Genomic DNA, 19,138 nt, shown 5'->3' with positions numbered 1-19,138 from the left:
GCATTTGCAATTCCATGTCTCCCCGTCTCCATGCCTGTAACTTAGCGAACTTTAGAATATGTCTCTATTAATTTGCACTTCAATGGAAATACTTCTGTAGTTTGTGTTGGTATTCTCTTCATTTCGCAAACATTTAGGCTACTTTTTAACTTTTAAATCTTAATTTCCCCCACTTTTTATAGGAGCTTCAGCTAAATAACTAAAGTATGGAAGATATGAATGGAGACAGTAATGGCAACTGCAATTTCTCCGTGGAAACCTATATACACAGCAATCAAACCAACCTCAACTGCTCTTCTCAGCCTCGGTCCCTCTATCCTGACTTCTACATCGCTTTACCTATTGTGTACTCAGTTATTTGTGCGGTTGGACTAACGGGAAACACAGCAGTCATCTACGTTATTTTAAAAGCACCTAACATGAAAACAGTCACAAATGTGTTCATATTAAATCTGGCGATAGCGGATGATCTTTTTACGCTGGTTTTACCGATAAATATCGCCGAACACTTGCTGACCAACTGGCCCTTTGGTGGGGTGCTGTGCAAACTTATTCTCTCGATTGACCACTGCAACATATTCTCTAGTATATATTTCCTCACTGTGATGAGTATTGACCGTTACTTGGTGGTGCTGGCCACTGTGCGCTCACAACGGATGCCTTACCGGACCTACAGATTCGCTAAAATTGTCAGTCTCAGCGTTTGGGTCTTGGTGTTCATAATCGTTTTGCCGTTCACTGTCTTCGCCAGTATCTATGTCAGTCCTGGCGATGCGGGGAAGAGGACGAGCTGTGTCCTAAACTTCCCAAGTCCGGAGCTACTGTGGTTCAAAGCTAGCCGGATTTACACCTTGGTCCTCGGCTTCATCATCCCTGTGTCCACAACTTGTGTGCTGTACAGTGTCATGCTATACAAGCTGAGGAACATGCAGCTCAGCTCAAACGGCAAAGCGCTGGATAAAGCCAAGAAGAAGGCAACTATGATGGTGTTTATAGTTTTGGCGCTCTGTTTGTTCTGTTGGACGCCGTTCCACCTGAGCACCGTGGTCGCTCTCACCACAGACCTGTCCCCAACCCCAGTCGTAATAGGAATCTCCTATTTTATCACATGTCTAAGCTACGCCAATTCCTGCCTCAACCCTTTCCTGTATGCGTTCTTTGATGATAGTTTTAGAAAGGCATTTAGGAAAATGTTGGAATGTGGACCTAGTGGCATATAAAAATTGCCTACTGTTTCACAACAGATGCACGCCAGTAGAGCCTTAATGTCCAAGAGTCTTACCGTTCTGTTCTGTCCAGCTACTTGGAGAGTATTTAAATTGTGCCATTGAGTGCAGGACGTGCGGAATTTACGTCCACTGCCAATGTGTGCAGGACGTGTGGAATGTATAGCCTACTGTTTATTGCAGAAATTGATCTGGCTACTGACATGTGTGTTAGTTAATATTTGAGTTAAATGATGTTGAAGATGATGGCTATGATGATGATTACGCTTATGGATGTACACATTGTTATAGCAGTTAACGAACAAGTAGCCCAAAATATCGGATTGTCGGGGAGGGTAAATCAGATTGTGGATAGGCTAATAATGATTATGGATACCACAATGATTATGGATATAGGAACGGTGATAGACATTATGAGGTGGTATATTTCAAAATATAATTTAGGATGCAACTGAGCTAGTTTGTTGATAAAGTAGTTACAATGTATAATACATTCAACATATAAATATGCACACATCCTGTTTCTAGTTGCAAACAGGAGTTCTCGTGTTCAAAACACCATTGCAAATATATATTTTGTCTGGTAGATAATGGTGTGTCCATCCATTCGTTAGTAGTTGACGTGCGTCACTTCGTGATTAAGTGCAGTGACGGGCAGATGTCAAATCTGATGATGAAGATCAGGTCCAGTATGACAGCCACTGCATACTTCGTCCCTTAGATTACTAATGATAGATAACCTTTAAACCGTCCTTAAGCATACCGTCCTTAACATTTTGCTTCGCTTTCTCTGTACAATATGCAGCGCAAGTTTCATGAAACTTTAGAAGGCTAATCAATGCAGACGCATGTTGAATCTGTCAAAAAAAAGTAGAAATATGTGTAATGTGCAGATGTATATGTGTAAATAATGTGCAGTGTAGGTTTTCCTTGAACTTCTGGGTGATGGTGAACGAAATTGTTGCGGTTGTTGCAATTTGTAGCCAATAGAGGGCAGCAAAGTATTTCAACAGGCCCGGGCTTAACACGGTTTGGTACATATGAGCACCTGATACAGTATTGTGTGGGTAGTTTCCGATTCTACAATGTATGCATGCAAATTTAATAGTCCATGTACAATCATCATACTTTGAAATAAATAACCTGTTTGCATTCTGTCCAAACAATGGTTCTGTGTTGTGGAAGTGTATCTCAATTTCATCTTCCCTTGAAATTGCATATTGTTCAGTTATACCATGCCTACTTGGATCAGGGGGAGTACAAGCAATGTAACACTACAATATTATCTATAAGATCTATAGATGTTGTTTATCTAGCCTGAAGGCAGTTATCATCCAGTATAAAACGTTTCACAATACTCTGAGAGGCAGTTCAGACGAGTAAAGGGAGTGGAACTTAGCAGATGATGTCATTTAAACCAGATACTTTCTAGTGAGGAGACACAGCACTCAAAAATCCTCCATAGAAATGCATGGGGTTAGTTTGTAACACCAATATGGCAGTTGTCTACACATATCCCACCCCTTCCCAGGCAAAATGTCGACATGTGAATACATTTAGCCAATCATGTTGTGTTGTGAATACATTTAGCCAATCATGTGGTGTGTTGTGACGACACCGTGCCAATCGTGTGTTGTGATCTCGCCGCTGGAGCAAGATTGGTGTCGTGAAGCCTTGCGCACGTGCATTTCTGCCGAAATAGATGCCCGATAAGTCCCCAAAAAGCGTTGCCATATGGCCGCTGAGTGGAGGGACTTGCCTAAAAGGACTTTCTTTGTTTAAACTAGGCAAATAGTCAAGACAGTTCAGAGTCTGGTAAATAGGTTTGCTTTTATGTGACACATGAAATTAGGCAATAAATATGTAATCAATACATGTGATCATGTTATAAGTATCAGAGCAAAAAGACAACTATCAGCACAAATATTTTACTGTCCAATAATGTCTTTAGCACAAACAGATTTACTGATGATGGCTTTGCCACTAGTCATGTAGGTGGAATTGAGAGATGTCTCAGAAATAATGGAGAAGACATCGTCATTGTGATAAAGTCCAACAGTACCAACAATTTAGCATTTTTATAAAGACAAAGACTGATGTGATGTTGCTTAATGGTCCAGCTATGCTAGTCCATCATAAATGTATGGCCTTAATAATGGTGTTAATTGCTTCTGCAGCAAAGACTGCTGAGTCAGTATGAGAGCTGCTTTGGATTTGTGTCCTCCTTGGTGATTCATGGCAGACTTAATGCTGCTGAGGCAGTCAGATCTGTTCTATGGTTCTATTAAGGAGGTGAAATATATATTTTTTTAAGAAAACACCACATGCTGAAAAACCAAAGCCCGTCTCTTGCCTTCATTACACCAATATACCACACACACACACACACACACACAGAGAAAGAAACAAACAAACACACACACATGCTCAAAGTCAGTCGAGACACACTCCCTATTGCTCTCTCACCCTCAGTGCCCCCCACAGGCCCACACACACACACACATACAGTATACACACACAAACGTAGGAGGCACAGGAAGGAAGTCTCTCTTTGCTTTCTTTACAATAACAATCACAGCTGCTTTTATCACAAACAAACAAACACACATACCACAGAATACATTTTGTCAATATGTTATTCGTATGATTCACTTAGTTCTTTAGATTAGATTAGACATTAATAATGTACAGTGTATAGTTGGATAAATACAGGTTTTTCATATGACATGTCTACAGAGATATTTATGTTGAGTATAAATAGGCATTCTATATAACAAATATATATATATATATACATACATGTAATATATATCTACATTACTATATCTACAGTAGTAACAGTAGCACAGGTTTATGGGCAGGCTATGGAATATAATATATATATATATATATATATATATATATATATATATATATATATATAATTTTTATACATATATATAATATTTATACATATATATATGTATAAATATAAAAAATATATTAAAATATATATATATATATAAATATAATGTATAGTATGGGGTGTTAACAGTGCAAGGTCATTCAGTGTAGTAGTCAGACAGTGTAGGAGTAAATGTAAACAGAAATGTAGTGCAATACAGTCAATGTAAACAGGTAAACAGTGCAGTAGTAAAAATTAATCAGGTAAACTAATAACAGCTAAAGTGTGAATGCTAGACAGGAGGTGTAGTTTTGTTCAGCAGTGTTAACAGCCTCTGGAAAGAAGCTGTGCCTGAGCCTGCTGGTGCGGGAGCGCAGGCTCCTGTATCGCCTGCTAGATGGGAGTAGACTGAAAAGACAATGGTTTGGGTGGGTGGCATCCTTGACAATGGATTTGGCTTTGTTTTTACAGCGTTTATGATATGTGTCATGGATGGAGGGGAGTTGGGAGCCAATAGTCCTTTGGGCGGATTTCACTACTCTTTGTAGTGCCTTGTGATCAGCAGCGTTGCAGTTGCCGTACCATACAGAGATGCAGTTAGTGAGTATGCTCTCAATGGTACAACGGTAGAAGTCTGTTAGAATCCTAGGACATAGGTGTGCTTTCTTCAGGGTTCGTAGAAAGTGAAGGCGCTGATGCCAAGAAAGATTTTCAGTGATGTGTACCGCAAGGAACTTAAAGCTAGACACACGATCCACCTCAGCACCTCTGATGTGGAGAGGGATGTGTGCCCTGCTCTTGGCTCTCCTGAAATCCACAATGATCTCCTTGGTCTTCTGGGTATTGAGTGCCAGGTTATTGTTTTTGCACCAAAGGTGCTGAACCTCCTCTCTATATGCTGTTTCATCCTCCTCTCTGATCAGGCCCACCACTGTGGTGTCATCTGCGAACTTAATTATGGCATTGGAACCATAAACAGGGGTGCAGTCGTGGGTAGCAGAGTAGAGTAGAGCAGAGGGCTCAACACACATCCCTGTGGCACGCCAGTGTTCAGGGTGATGGTGGAGGAGGAGAGACTTCCTAATTTAACAGCCTGCTCCTTATTTCATAACAGAGTATCTCCTCTCCTTCTTTACAGATCCACATATTTCTGCATCCCCATCCCATGGGCAACTGTGTGTGTGCGTGTGTGTGTGTGTGTGTGTGTGTGTGTGTGTGTGTGTGTGTGTGTGTGTCACCACCAAAAACTATAAGGCTGAGGAAGGATGCTCTCACATTACACTGTGTTCTCCAGCAGGGATGTGATCTGCCCCATTAATCATTCTTTGGAGTCGCTAGCTCCGTGCACAGCCTTGTAAACACCCAGTGGCCTTACCGTAAAAGCCAGTAATAAATATCCACAACCCTGTGCTCTCCATCTCTCAGTCCACATCCTCTTCTTTCTTTCTTTCTTTCTCATCTTTCTGTGTCTCTTCATCTCTCCTCATCTCTATCTACCTTCTTTCTCTCTCTTTCGTGCCATCCAATATTGAGTTATTGAGGCTCAGTTTCTACGGCCCACAGACATAGTGGTTAAACAAGGGGACAGATGTCTCCGGTGGGTGTCGTGAAGGAGACATTCCAAATCCTGACTGAAGAACTAGGGATCTATTCTTACACTCTCAAGGGATCACCTAGCAGTGGCTAAAACGGAGATGTGAAGCACAGTGACTGATGATAGACAACAAGTCTGTGTCAGGATTCTCAGAGGTGTTTGTTGGGTTAGCGGGGGTGGGGTGGGGTGGGGGGGCACACCCACAAGTTTATATTTGAAAACAAAGTCACAGTTCACGCAAGAGTGCAGCACTCCCTCGTGTCACACCCCCTTTCCTCTGCACTGCAGATACTTAAATCCCAATCTCTTTCTTTTACAGCTGTATAAAACGATGGCTATGCCTGGAGGAGCAGTTATACTTTATGCTCTCCTGGCCCTTCAGAAGTGAGACGTGATGGAGCAGTCAGTTGGCTCTGTATCTGTGTTACGATGCCACCGGGCGCAGGGTGGGCTTGAGCTCGGACGACGTCGTGGGTCCATTAATCAGCCCGCCTGCATGCGTGCTTGCCCTTGAGAAAAGTGCTTTGTCACACACACGGGCGAGCACGCAGAGACATGCTGTCACAACTACTGACATGCACAACATAAACACACGCGTGGATGCAAACAAACACTTGGATGCAAACAAACACACACACACACAAACGCACACACACAAACACACACACACACACACACAGCATACACACAACACACACATACAGCATACACACAAAACACACACACAGCATACACACAACACACACACACACACATACACATACACACAAAACACACACACAGTATACACACAACACAGACTCACACTTATTAACACTAACACATGCAGACTCATGACATAACATAAGCACACCTGAATCACATGCACAAAGGATGTATGCACATACACACAGTCATCAACCCATACACAAATACTCCCACACGTACACACACACATGCACACACACACAGAGATGTATACTCACAAATATATCTCCCAACCCTACTTTCACTCATCTAAATAGACCCAAAGTTAGATTGTTTGAGTGTAAGCTAAGTGGATGAATGGGGTATAAAGCACATCTCAGTTTCTTGCTCAGTAGGCAACAAGAAACTCAGATTTTCTATCTACTGCTGTTTACAACATGCTTAGTAAAGTCCTTTATTTACAGATATTACTGATATAACAGTTTCAAAGCTGCTGTGTTCAGAGTAGGCACATGCTGTAAAATGATGTGATGGAACAGGCTGTAAAGATACAGGCATGGTCACATAGAGATGGAACACATAGAATAGAAGCACGCATGACAAATTAGCCATAAAATATCTTGCCTAATTTGTATTCTGTATGTATGCCACCTAGTTTAACCTTGTTTCCAGAAATCTACCATATGAGCGAGTGGGCGTGTGTGTCTGAAATGGAAGAGAGGGAGAAAGAGAGAGAGAGAGATGTCTTAAACTGCTCTCCCTCCTCGCCTAATAAAATTCTGCGGTCCATTAGAGGTTCTGAGGTGCGGTATACGTACCCTGTTTCAGCACGCGATTTGCCATGATAACAACTGGACAAAGTGACCATATGGAACCGGCCATCGACAACGTTCCTCTTAGTTAGTTTATCTTTAAGAGTCTGCAAGTTAGTGGGTGGACATTACCACAGTTTTGCGTTTCCATTTGGATGAACTATGTTTTCTTTGACAAACGGTTAGGTTGTTGGCCACACATTCGGCTTCTTAGTAGCCTGTCTGTTTTACATATACACAATGGAGTTCATCGAAGAAAGCATAAGTTTATACAACGAATCATTCGATCAAACCAACTCAACTGACCTCGACGATGGGGATGAAGTTCTTCCTACCGGCGTGAAGATCACCATAGCAGTGGTGTACATGATAGTATGTGTAGTTGGTCTCATCGGCAATAGTTTGGTGATGTACGTGATAATCAGGTAAGGGTATCTTTTTCCTTGTAAATGGCACTTCATGTACTGTAGGCTACATTATTTAGATAAATAAATATGGCTACCAGATGCATATTCGCCTACAGACAACATTATTTTCGTTATTTTCGAGTTGTAGCGCCTATAGTGCAGCATTGAGGAAAATGTTTTAATTAACGTTATTGTACTTGACCAAATAAGCATCTACATGGATTATTGCACAAGGCCAACTGCCACTTTTATTTGATAAGTCTACGTGGAGAAAAAAACAATGTTATTAATTGTTGATGCCATCTTTTGAGGTTGATAGATGCAAATGCATTCAACAAGATAGATAGGTTTAATGCATTTGCATCTATCCAAATAAGGCATGAATAATTAAAAACATTGTTTTCATCTATCCATATCTGTCTGTCTGTCTGTCTTTTTGGTGGTTTGTAGTACCTGAGTAGGCAAGAAGGTCTCTGGCTTGGTAGGTAGCCTGGGGGGGGGGGGGGGGGAGCAATAGTCTGCAGTACCTACAGTATACGCACAGTGGATATGGAATTAAGGAACCTCATACAGGGCTGCCTCATTACTTCATTGGAACCTCTCTTATGTCTCACATATACTTAATTTTTTCACTTTGCCACAATGACAGGGCATCAATAAGTGCATTTTGGTGTTCTGGAAAAAAATATCCATAGGCATTTAGCATTTCTAGCCCTGAGGATTTATGTAGAGTGTGTCATTTCTGATGAATTCTCTGCACCTCCCCTGCAAAATCTGCTGATGCTCGTTAGGGGTTTTGCAACCCTGCCAAATGCAGGACAGCCTGATGTAAATTAAGGCTTTGTTAGCCTCTCAGCTAGCTGCTTGACAAGAAGTCGTGTGGCCTCTCTGTGCATGGCTGTGCATTTGTGAGTTTAAGGGTATAATTACTCAAGAGTTCCGTCTTTGTACTTGCATGAAATAATGATGTACTGAAATGATTGCTGTACAATTATGTGTAGGTGGATGTGGAAGAAATAGGTGGATGTATGTGTGTGTGTGTTCGTGTGTGTGTGTGTTTGTGTGTGTGTGTGTGAGAGAGAGAGAGAGAGAGAGAGAGAGTGTGTGTGTGGTAAAAGTGAGAGAGGATGGCAAAGAGAGTCTAAGAAAGCTTTGCCAATTCCAATACACTCTGAGAAGTTGTCTCACATTCTCTGTCTATCAAGTGATCACATGTCAGATCATAGGCCTACATCAGATGCTGCGTTTCTCCATAAAGCAGTATAGACCCTTTCAACAATAAAAACAAACACAATGCTTGAACATTCTATTTGGGCCCCAATCTACTTCCTCTGCATTAAGATAACATATGGAATGTTAAAAAGGAAGTCTTGTGGGGCCAACTATGATGCTGATAATGGAACTCTCTTGAAAGGGTCTATAGCACTTTCCCCTTACATTACAGGTACACCAAAATGAACAGCGCCACATACATCTACATCTTCAACCTGGCCTTGGCAGACTTCCTGGTGCTGGCAACTCTTCCATTCCAGGGCACCGATGTCCTACTGGACTTTTGGCCCTTCGGCCTGAGTCTCTGTAAGATAGTGGTCAGCATTGACTATTACAACATGTTCACCAGCGTCTTCACACTGACTGTGATGAGCATGGACCGATACATCGCCGTGTGCCACCCTGTACGTTCACTCGTGGTGCGCACCACCTCAAAGGCCAAAGTGGTCAACGTAGGGGTGTGGGCACTCGCCTCTGCCATAGGAGTGCCAGTTATGGTGATGGGGCAGCTGGAAGTGGAACCCAATGGTAGTCCCTTCTCCTTCATAATGTTTATTTTATTATTCCTGTTTCTTACTGTAAACATGCCATTTTGATTACAAGAACATTGCTTCACCCTTTTTTTGCATTGATAGTCTTTGATATACTGTAGCATCTTTATAATGTTTAGTATGTATATACAGTATCAAGTAAGATTACAGTATGGAGATTACATTAATGGCCTACTTCTTGGTTCCAGGTATTGAGTGCATGGTGGTTCTGCCCAGACCTCACCGGTACTGGGAGCCTGTCTTCGGCATGTGTGTGTTCCTCTTCTCGTTCATCGTGCCCGTGGCCATCATTAGCGTGTGCTACGGGCTGATGGTGCGGCGTCTGCACAGCGTGCGCCTTCTCTCTGGCTCCCGGGAGAAGGACCGCTACCTGCGCCGGATCACGCGCATGGTCCTGGCCGTGGTGCTGGCCTTCGTGGTGTGCTGGGCGCCGGTGCAAGTGCTGGCCCTGGTCCAGGCGCTGGGCAGCGTGGACCTGGGCGGCAGCGAGGCCCGCATGGTGGCCATGCACTTCTGCATCGCGCTAGGCTACGCTAACAGCAGCCTCAATCCCCTCCTCTACGCCTTCCTGGACGAAAACTTCAAGCGGTGCTTCCGCTCCTCCTGCCCGCACCGCGGCCTGGGGGGCGGCACGGACGCGTCAGGGAGGAAGTCGTCGAGGAGGAGCAAGTGGTTCGGTGGGGAGGAGCACAAAAACGGCATCGCGCATGGAGAGATGGAAATGGCTGAGGGAAATCATAGGCAGTAGTGAGAATAGGCCTTGAAGAGGAGCACTTCACAGTCATCAGGCCAGTGGTAGGCTAGCGGTGTGGCTAAGGAGCTGAGCTAGAAAAATTGTGCTCCATTACTGCCACCGATGTGCCCTTGAGCAAGGCACTTAACCCTGAGCTGCTCTGCTCTGGGGAGAATGATGTGTAGAATTGTGAGTTGCTTCCCCAGCTGTGGCGCACCTGGCTGGGGCACCTGCACTGTACGCCGGCGGCGACCCGGGTTTGATTCCCGCCCTGTGGTCCTTTCCGGATCCCACCCCGACCTTCTCTCCCACTCGCTTCCTGTCACTCTCCACTGTCCTGTCACATTAAAGGCATAAAAAGCCCAAAAATATACTTTTTTTTAAAGAAAAGAATTGTGAGTCGCTGACGGGCGCTTTACCACAACCGGCTACAGCGTCCATACCATGCTCGGGTCCAAGTGCCCATGGTTTCGAATCTGACCTATGGTCATTTACCGATCCCACCCCATCTCTCTCTTCCACTTACTTCACTGCCCTATCAAAATAAAGGCAGAAGCCCAAAAAATATACTTAAAAAAAAAAAAAGAATTGTAAGTCGCTTTGGATAAAAGCGACAGCCAAATGAATGATAAGTGATAAGAAGATTGGTCATCAACAGACCAGGGCAGTCAGTCACTCCAAGAACTCTGCCAATGGAACAAAAGAACTCTGCCAATGGAACAAAAGGGCTCCATCATATTACCATATTCCTTCACCACACTGAGGAGGAAATGTGTATTATTCTGGAGGAATGTCATTAATTAATGCATGGGGAAAGTATTACCGAGCTGAAAATCATTATAATCTGTCTTGGCTTTTGTTCTCAAAGCTTTAGTCTTGTGTGGAGTGTGTGATTATGAAGTTTCTAAAAAACAACCAATACACACGCATGCACACACACACACATACAAGAAAGAGAGAGATAGAGAGAGATGTTTGGCACTACTGAAACATTTTCATAAGTTGAGTTTAACATATCATAGCAGTGTTATGAGGGGCCTTTGTATGAAACTGGCACAATTGGGACAGTGCTGTTTTAGAAGTTTGATGGTTATCTTGATTTATAAAATGCATCCCTGAGTTGAAATACTTCAATAGTTCTACAGCATGTGCTACACTGCTTGCTCTTAAATTGCCAATCCTTCGAACATTGGTAGAAAATATTTATTTAAGTTTGTTTGGGGTAGAGAGCCAACTATTGAAGGTCTAAGTTAATGAGTATTATAAAACGGTATTGTTAGGTTATGATCTTGGGCCTTGATGTTCAGAGAGGCTCCCATCCCAACCAAATTGGAGAACCTGGATGGAGGTGTGAGGGGAAAGCATAACAGACAGGAGGAACTGGCAGATGAATGTGTACAGCATTGATCAGCTGTGGCCATGATGAACTTTTGGAAAAGATTGTGTAATGTACTTTTTGTACTTGTCCGTATTTATTTATGTGTTACCTTGTTTGTTTATTTGAAAGTGTATTTATTTTTTGTTTCTTCAATAGTTTCTTTATTCACTGTCTGTATTCATATTTCGCCTGTTCTCTCTGTATTTTTACATATAGCTACAGATTGAAACAGCCATTTTGAATGTTACTGAAATGACAGTGGTTTTGGGTCTTTCATGTATTTCAATGTTGTAATTGGTGTTACCTATATGTTATGGTTATGGTTATGGTTATGGATTTAGCAGACGCCTTTGTCCAAAGCGACACATAAATACAAAACAACATAATAATATTTAAAAATGAACAGGGAACAGATTAAAATGTAGGTCAAATATAGTAAGGAGAATAGTTGTAGTACACAATAATATCAATTCAAGCAATAGCCTAATAAAAAGCAATGTAAAAAAGGGGAAAGGCAATAATAAAACAATAATGTCAATTCAATCAATAATATAAAAACAATGACATGCTAAGACTACATTAAGATGTATACGAGGTCCTCATCTTGTTGAGGTTGTTTTTTCTAGCAGGTCATAGAAAGTGTTCAAGCAAAAATGCATCATTTGCCGAAGTGGGGACAGTGTCCCTTTCAAATGCAGATCACTCCTTATCTTGTGGCAGTGTCAGGGCCTCATCATCTGATTGCATCTGGCTAGCTGATAGCAGGCATGAGGAGCTCTCGAGTGGCCAGCGCTCCTGTCCGCCTTTGATCTTGGTGGTAGTGATCAGATCACATGACCTGAGTCCCTGCTCATCACCTGCATTCAGCTCCACTTAGTCACAAAGCAAAGGCAGCCCATTATACAGTTGTCTCAATGAGCTATTTATCTTTGTTTTTTCATATTTCTTCATAAGGTAAAATAAATGTTGACAAAGTGAATCAATGATGTGATTGATTTTTATGTAAATTAAATATAATAAATATGGTCAGTGTGCATATGGTTCCTTTTTACACATTGCATAATTATGTCTGTAAATTGTATTAAAAGTATAAACAGTTTGAGGAGAGAAAACAAACTGCCAGTTCAAATACATGAAAAAGACGATGATATTGCAGATATCAATGTGATATTGTCACATGAGACACTCTTGTTGGATAAATTAGTCCTGGTCTAAAATAAGCCCTCTCCAGGAATGATTGAGAAATACATCTGTGTTGTCTACGGCCATAAAACTAGAAAGAGAAAAAACGAGTCAGAGACATCAGAGCAGACGTTGTCACCATGTCGTTCAAGTCACCCAAGGACACTCACACTACAATTAAAAGATTATGGATGTTACTGTATACATTACATACAGACAGACATTACAAACACAGAGGACATTGCACAATTAAACATTCAAGACACTACACATTACATACAAACAGAGGCACAGACACAGATGACACTGCACACCAGAAAGCAAGAATATACAGACACAGGGTATAGTGGAAAGAAAACATTGTGAGAAATAAAATGAAAAGTAAGATAAAATGAAAAATCAGGAACAATCAGGATTTTGAGGCAGTGGAATGGGGTTAGGACGCTGCAGTTGAAGCATAGGCCTGCTGCCTTCTCCCACAATAGAGCTCTGACACTTATGATGACTGAGAGGCCTTTGGCCTCACCGTGACAAACGACCAGGGGATGTTGTTTCAAGCCTCTCATTAGATGAACGAGCGGGGAAAACAGCTGAACTGGGAGGATTCTTAATGCTGAACTGGCAGCCTCTCCTCTACACCGCTATACCCTGGAGAGGACAATGTCCAGACTCTGACCAGTATCGAGGTGGAGAGGCCACCATTTCGCATTATGTCAGACCTGCAAGATGCGAGGACTTGATTCATGAAGGTGTGATTCTCCTAACATCATAATCTAAAGCCACTGACGGTGGCTCACTGTCATAACCAGTCTGTTACTATATTGTAACATTTTATGTTTATCCTTTATTTTACCAGATGAGTCCCATTGAGATCTTACATCTCTTTTTCATGGGAGCCCTGGGACAGCAAATGTTTTATTCTATGTAGCAAGGAATAAAGACATCATGATTGGAAGACTACTACTAGGTCACTGAGTTATGGTTGTCCTGGTAACATAAGTATAGTCCTTTTGTACAGCGCAATCATCGTTATCACTGAATATTGTTTTACTTTTTTACCTCAATGTTTTTCTCCAGTTTTTCATAATTATTGGAAAAATTGGAATCTCTGCTTTTGGCTCATTTATTTAAAGTAAGATAAATACAGCTCTTGAACATATCCCATCTCTGCCTTGTGGCTTAAACCTTGTGTTATCCTCAAATTTTACCGACATTCATTATCCTTGGGGTCAATTTGACCCCAGCTAAATAAACCCTCAGAAAATGATTATAATTCATATTGTTACCCAGTTTTTTTGTGACAGGTACTTAACAAGAGTGTAATAACCACCATCAAAAGCCCTACAAAACAATCCCACCCCCCTACACCCCTTTATGAACCTTGGAACCCTGGCTGGCAATATTGCCCATCCAGTGTCAGCAGCCCAAAGGCTTGCTGTTGCTTATCCTTTTGACTTATACAGTCCTCCCAAAATTACTTATATGTAATACGTACTTGTGTATGTAATAATGATAATAACAATATGTTATCATACTATTCAAATAATAATATCCATAATGTGTCAAATATTCATGTAGCCCATGTTTCTTTCATACAGCTGGGGTCAAACTGACCCCAAGGAACATCAATGTACAAAATATTTGTACAGGACATTGAAAACAAATTATTGTACAAATTTCATGCTAACTCTGTTGTACCCTTCAATTGAAGAAAAGTCATAAAACATGAAGCAAAAAAAAAAAAGTGAACCATATATTTTATGATGTTAAACGTTGCTTGGAGTCAAATTGACCCCAAGGATAACATGAGGGTTTACATGATTGGATTTACTGTATGTTTATAAGTCGTCAGTCATCAGTCATTGTTGGTTACTAAGCGGGCTGGTACTTTGTCTCTAGATAGGCAGCATTCATGAGGTGCCTATGTGGGGTAAGCTTGAGGGTTCAGCAGTGCTTTCCTGTAGTGGAGGCTAAACGCAAGTAAACGCAGTTTATCCACCTCTGAAATATCAGACATAAAGTTTATCCACCACTTATTACAGTTTATCCACCTCTCAAAAGAGTTTATTCACCAATTGCAACTTTTAACATTCAAAATTCACACTGTATTATCCACATTCATAACATGTATACTCCTCAACACTTTGGTATTGTTATAAACATTGGACAATAACCTACACCATCATCAAACATGTTTTCAATGCCGTTTTAAAAATACAATACCGCATGGCACAGTCCACCTTACTATGATCATAGAATTCATAGTTTACCCACTTCTTTACCACTACACCCCTGATTCCAGCAGATGTGTCTAGCTTTAGTGTGATGATTGTTTATAGTCCCCTGTCTCATGAGCATGGTATGTGTTATGGGTGTGCACATGAGAACAAAGACTCCTTTGCCTCTACTGTCTTTACTTACAGGCCTCAATGTGACTAATCTGTAGTCCACATCCAACGCATATAATCTCAAAGCATTCATCCATTTAGGCACCCCCAAGATGGCAGAGTCTCTTTGTGTTCTGAATAAATGCTCAATACTGTAGTATTGGGCAGGTGTTGTTTAATATCATACTCTTGATTATATTATCTCCTTTTTGACACCTGTGCAGATTTGTCTCTACTTTAGTCATATATCTCTCTTCATTATCTTTTATTTAAATATGACAGATTTAAGAGGGAAGTTCAGTTGGTGTTGTCCTATTCCACTGAACACCCAAAATTCAGTCTGGAACATGTTGTTTAGCCTAGAAATCTAGACGCACCCTAGCGGCGGCAAATTAATTTGCTCAGCCTGTACGTCTAGTATCAAACCATAGGGATTTCTATTGGCTGACGCCGTGGACGTCATCCAATCACAGCGCTCTATTTTGTTAGAGGTCTTAAGGCGGGCTTAACAGGATGGCGACAGTCCTGCGACGGTGAACAATAAGGAAGGTGGCTATGGCGAACGAAGAGCGGTTGTTTGAATCGGCGTTGGCATCAACTTTGGAGGAGTTGGACTTGTGCTTTTTTTTGGAAGTTGAGCAACACAATGCACTTAAGTCATTCCTTTCGAAGAAGGATGTATTTGCCGTTTTGCAGACCGGATACGGATATGGTCGTAGCGCTGGCCTATTGCATGCCTAGGCAGTTTGAAAGACAATTCTCTGCCCGCCCCTTGGATTAAGCGAGGTGAATGGCTCGATTCCAGACTATACATTTCAATGATATAGGATGGCCCGCCAGGCTAGTTGTTGTTCACTTTATTAATCTGACGAAAATAAATTAAAATGTTACAGATGCAGACGAGAAACAGACAACATTTAACCTCTAAACACAAACAGTAAAAAATAAATAAACATACAGTACATGACCTGACATGACCTTAAGTATACAGTGTGGATAGTCTGATAGGGAAAAAAAGGCAAACTTCTAGTATGATTGATCTAAGAGGGAAGTCCAGTTGGTGTTTTCCTGTCCCATTGAGCACCAAAAGTTTAGTCTGGAACATGTTGTTGTGATTAAAGGCAGCATGTTATGACGGCACACCATGGTGCACATCACTCAAAACACTGCTGCTTTGTAATTCAGCTATATTTAGAGCTGATTTATTAATTATGGCTGTAATATGATTCTTGGTCATGGTAATATGCGTTGGAACATGAAAGTTGTTGTAGGCCTTTCGCCAGACCTTTTCAACAGTAACAGTACAATAACAAGGTACATCAGAGAGAGAAGATCAACATGATTATGATATTTGGGTCCTTATAGTGAAGCTTGGAAGGACAGTATATCTGTTAAACTCCTAGAGATGCTAGGAAGATATATACTGTAGTGCAGTTAATGAGTTAATGAGTTAATTTTAGTCAGATTTAGTCAGATAGTTTGGAACATTGAGATAAAATAAGGTAATGTAAGGTAATACCATATGATATAATACGATAAAATGTGATGCAATACGACACAATATGATACGATAACATTGATCAGATAAGATGAACTATTAATCTGACAAAAGGAAATTCAGATGTTACAGCAACAGGCGAGAAACTGACAACATTTACCTCTGAACACAAACATAAAGAATAAATAAATAGTGCACAGTACATGACCTTAGATGTAACCCTCACTGCTTTTTTCATTAAAAAAGATAAGTACCCTCAGATGTTGGATCATTCCACCTTGAGTCAACATACTGTAGGGTGTGGATGGGCTAATAGAAAACAGGGAAACTTCTAGGCCTATAACTGTTTCAGAGCTTCCTTAGCATGTTTGCATAGAATATCATCATGCTATTCATCATAGCAGAACTTCCTAACAGAGTTTGATTCATTATTGAATGTTTTACCTATCTGGTTTGAATAAAAAAAAAGTGTTTGAGAACATTTTCATAAGTAAATACCATATGTGTTTCCTGTCCGCTAGTCTGAACCAGTGTTGCTATAGCTACAGGATGGCTCAGACATCAGGTTTCTTTAGGAGTGGGCTTACTGTAACACGTTCATGATTCATATTATTTCACTCATTGGAGGAGTTTGAAATTCGAGAAGATGATGTTTTTGCTGTAATGTACCCTAAATCAGGTAGATCAATACTAACTGTGACCTGAGGTTGTTATAGTGTTGTAGAACAAGGCCATTGATTGCTAAGATGGAAATGACAATAATGACCTTTAAAACAAATTTTCACTTCAGGCTACAGCGTTGCTTTTATCAAGAATTTGTTTTGACATTAACTATGAATCTTTTTTGGATCTATGGATTACAGATGTTCTTAGTCATTTCTATATTTGGTCACAGGCACGACTTGGACTCTGTGGACTGGTCGACTATCAATTATGACAATGAGCTGCACGATGAGAGTGGAAGAGTGGCTGCCCAGACTGTCCCTTAGACAGAGACAGTGGACTTACCATAATTAAACTTACGCGACTATTAACCAGGGTTTATACATTGATTATGCAAAATGTCTTAAGATATGAGGGCAATACAAGAGGGCATACATGGGAATGCATTTGTTTTCTTCATTCCTCTTTATAATTAAAGCAGATTCTGATTCATTGGGCTATTGGGCACTGAGGTCAATACATGGGTGCAGTTAATACATGTTTTTTTTGGAGGGGGGGGGGGGGGGGTTAAATAGCATAAAACACTGTTCTGCGGTTTATACACAGTGCAGCTAATACACAGGAATTTACTGTAATTAAAATGCCCTCTCCCTGTACCTTTACCACACATCTGCCTCTGTACATGCCACTAGAAGGACTGGCAAGTAGAGGGAAGTTAGGAGAAATACCGAAACACTGACTCACAATCAGTTTTATTTATTTATTTGGTATGAGTGTATGAGTGATGTGTCCATCTTTGATATAATTATAAGTGACGTACATGATCAGGAACCCTAAAGATTTGGCTATCAGATTTTTCCAGTTCCACAATTATTGCAACACCCTTGAAAGTGAACCCATTTTGAAGAATTTCTTGAGCAGCTCCTTGTCAAAAACAGAGCAGTTTGCATAATCTAACTGCTCATTCACCAGTTAAAAACATGGGTTTGAAGCACTTCAGAGTGTCCCTCTGCATATATTTTATTTGTATATATTTTATTACTATAATTTCTGTTGTCAATCTTTTCATGATCTATACAGTTAGTTGCTATTATATATCCATCAAACCACCTTGATATGGTGGGGGCTGTGCCAAACTGCAGGGGGGCCTTCATGCACTGTAGAAAGATTTGGGGCGGGGGGGGGGGGGGGGGGTCAGAACCCCTGGTTTAGAGGCACTGGGGGTTAGCCGTAGATCTGCTGGTGTTAAGTAAATGGTGGTTTTATGTTTATGTTATGCTATGGCAGATTCCTTTGCTTTAATTTGATCTTGGTTTTAGCATACCAAGAACTGTGTCAGTAAAACAAAGTAATTTTATATACTTTACATGACATTGAATAAACCTTACATGACATGAAATTCATTAGGGTAAAAAATGAGGATACAAGTTTCCACTCTATCAATCTGTCATCCAGCTAATCAATCAATCCATCAGTCACTGACAATCTATCAGCCACTGCGACTTCCACCATGACCATCACAGTGCAGTTGTCAGTCAAACTACTGGATTTCATTAGGGAAAGAACTCAGTGACCAAGCTTTGGTGAAATTGTTTTCATTGAACATAATGAAAAATGACTACTTTAGAGAAGAGAGACATTTGAAGAATTGTCTTCTGTATATGCTTTATAATTCTGAATCTGAGCAATTATTTTGTCAATTCAGAGGCAAAAAATGTGCTATCTTTTTACAGCCTTTATAGCCACCCAAAGCATGGTCTGTCTGTGTGTTGAAATACTGCCTCACAGTGACAGGATTACTTCAAATCATCATGCACAACACCACCAAAGCCCACAGAACATTGTTTATACATGATCACATATG

The 19,138-nt window shown here is 41.0% G+C and overlaps 2 protein-coding genes across 2 annotated transcripts; both read left to right on the top strand.

The window, feature by feature from the left end:
- Nucleotides 1-215: 215 nt before the first annotated feature.
- On the top strand, nt 216-1,243 carry LOC121713341 (neuropeptides B/W receptor type 2). Its single transcript, XM_042097875.1, has one exon. The coding sequence runs from the start codon at nt 216-218 to the stop codon at nt 1,218-1,220; it is 1,005 nt and encodes a 334-aa protein (XP_041953809.1). The 3' UTR covers nt 1,221-1,243.
- Nucleotides 1,244-7,443: 6,200 nt separating this feature from the next.
- On the top strand, nt 7,444-10,338 carry LOC121713446 (delta-type opioid receptor). The gene is made up of 3 exons (XM_042098034.1): nt 7,444-7,628; nt 9,055-9,413; nt 9,622-10,338. Exons 1-3 carry the CDS (start codon nt 7,444-7,446, stop codon nt 10,179-10,181), a joined length of 1,104 nt encoding a protein of 367 aa, XP_041953968.1. The 3' UTR covers nt 10,182-10,338.
- Nucleotides 10,339-19,138: the final 8,800 nt, after the last annotated feature.

The sequence above is a fragment of the Alosa sapidissima genome, chromosome 7 (genome assembly GCF_018492685.1).
Source record: "Alosa sapidissima isolate fAloSap1 chromosome 7, fAloSap1.pri, whole genome shotgun sequence".
Taxonomy (NCBI): domain Eukaryota; kingdom Metazoa; phylum Chordata; class Actinopteri; order Clupeiformes; family Clupeidae; genus Alosa; species Alosa sapidissima.
Note: the sequence above shows the minus strand (reverse complement) of the source record. Positions and strands in the feature narration are given on the sequence as shown.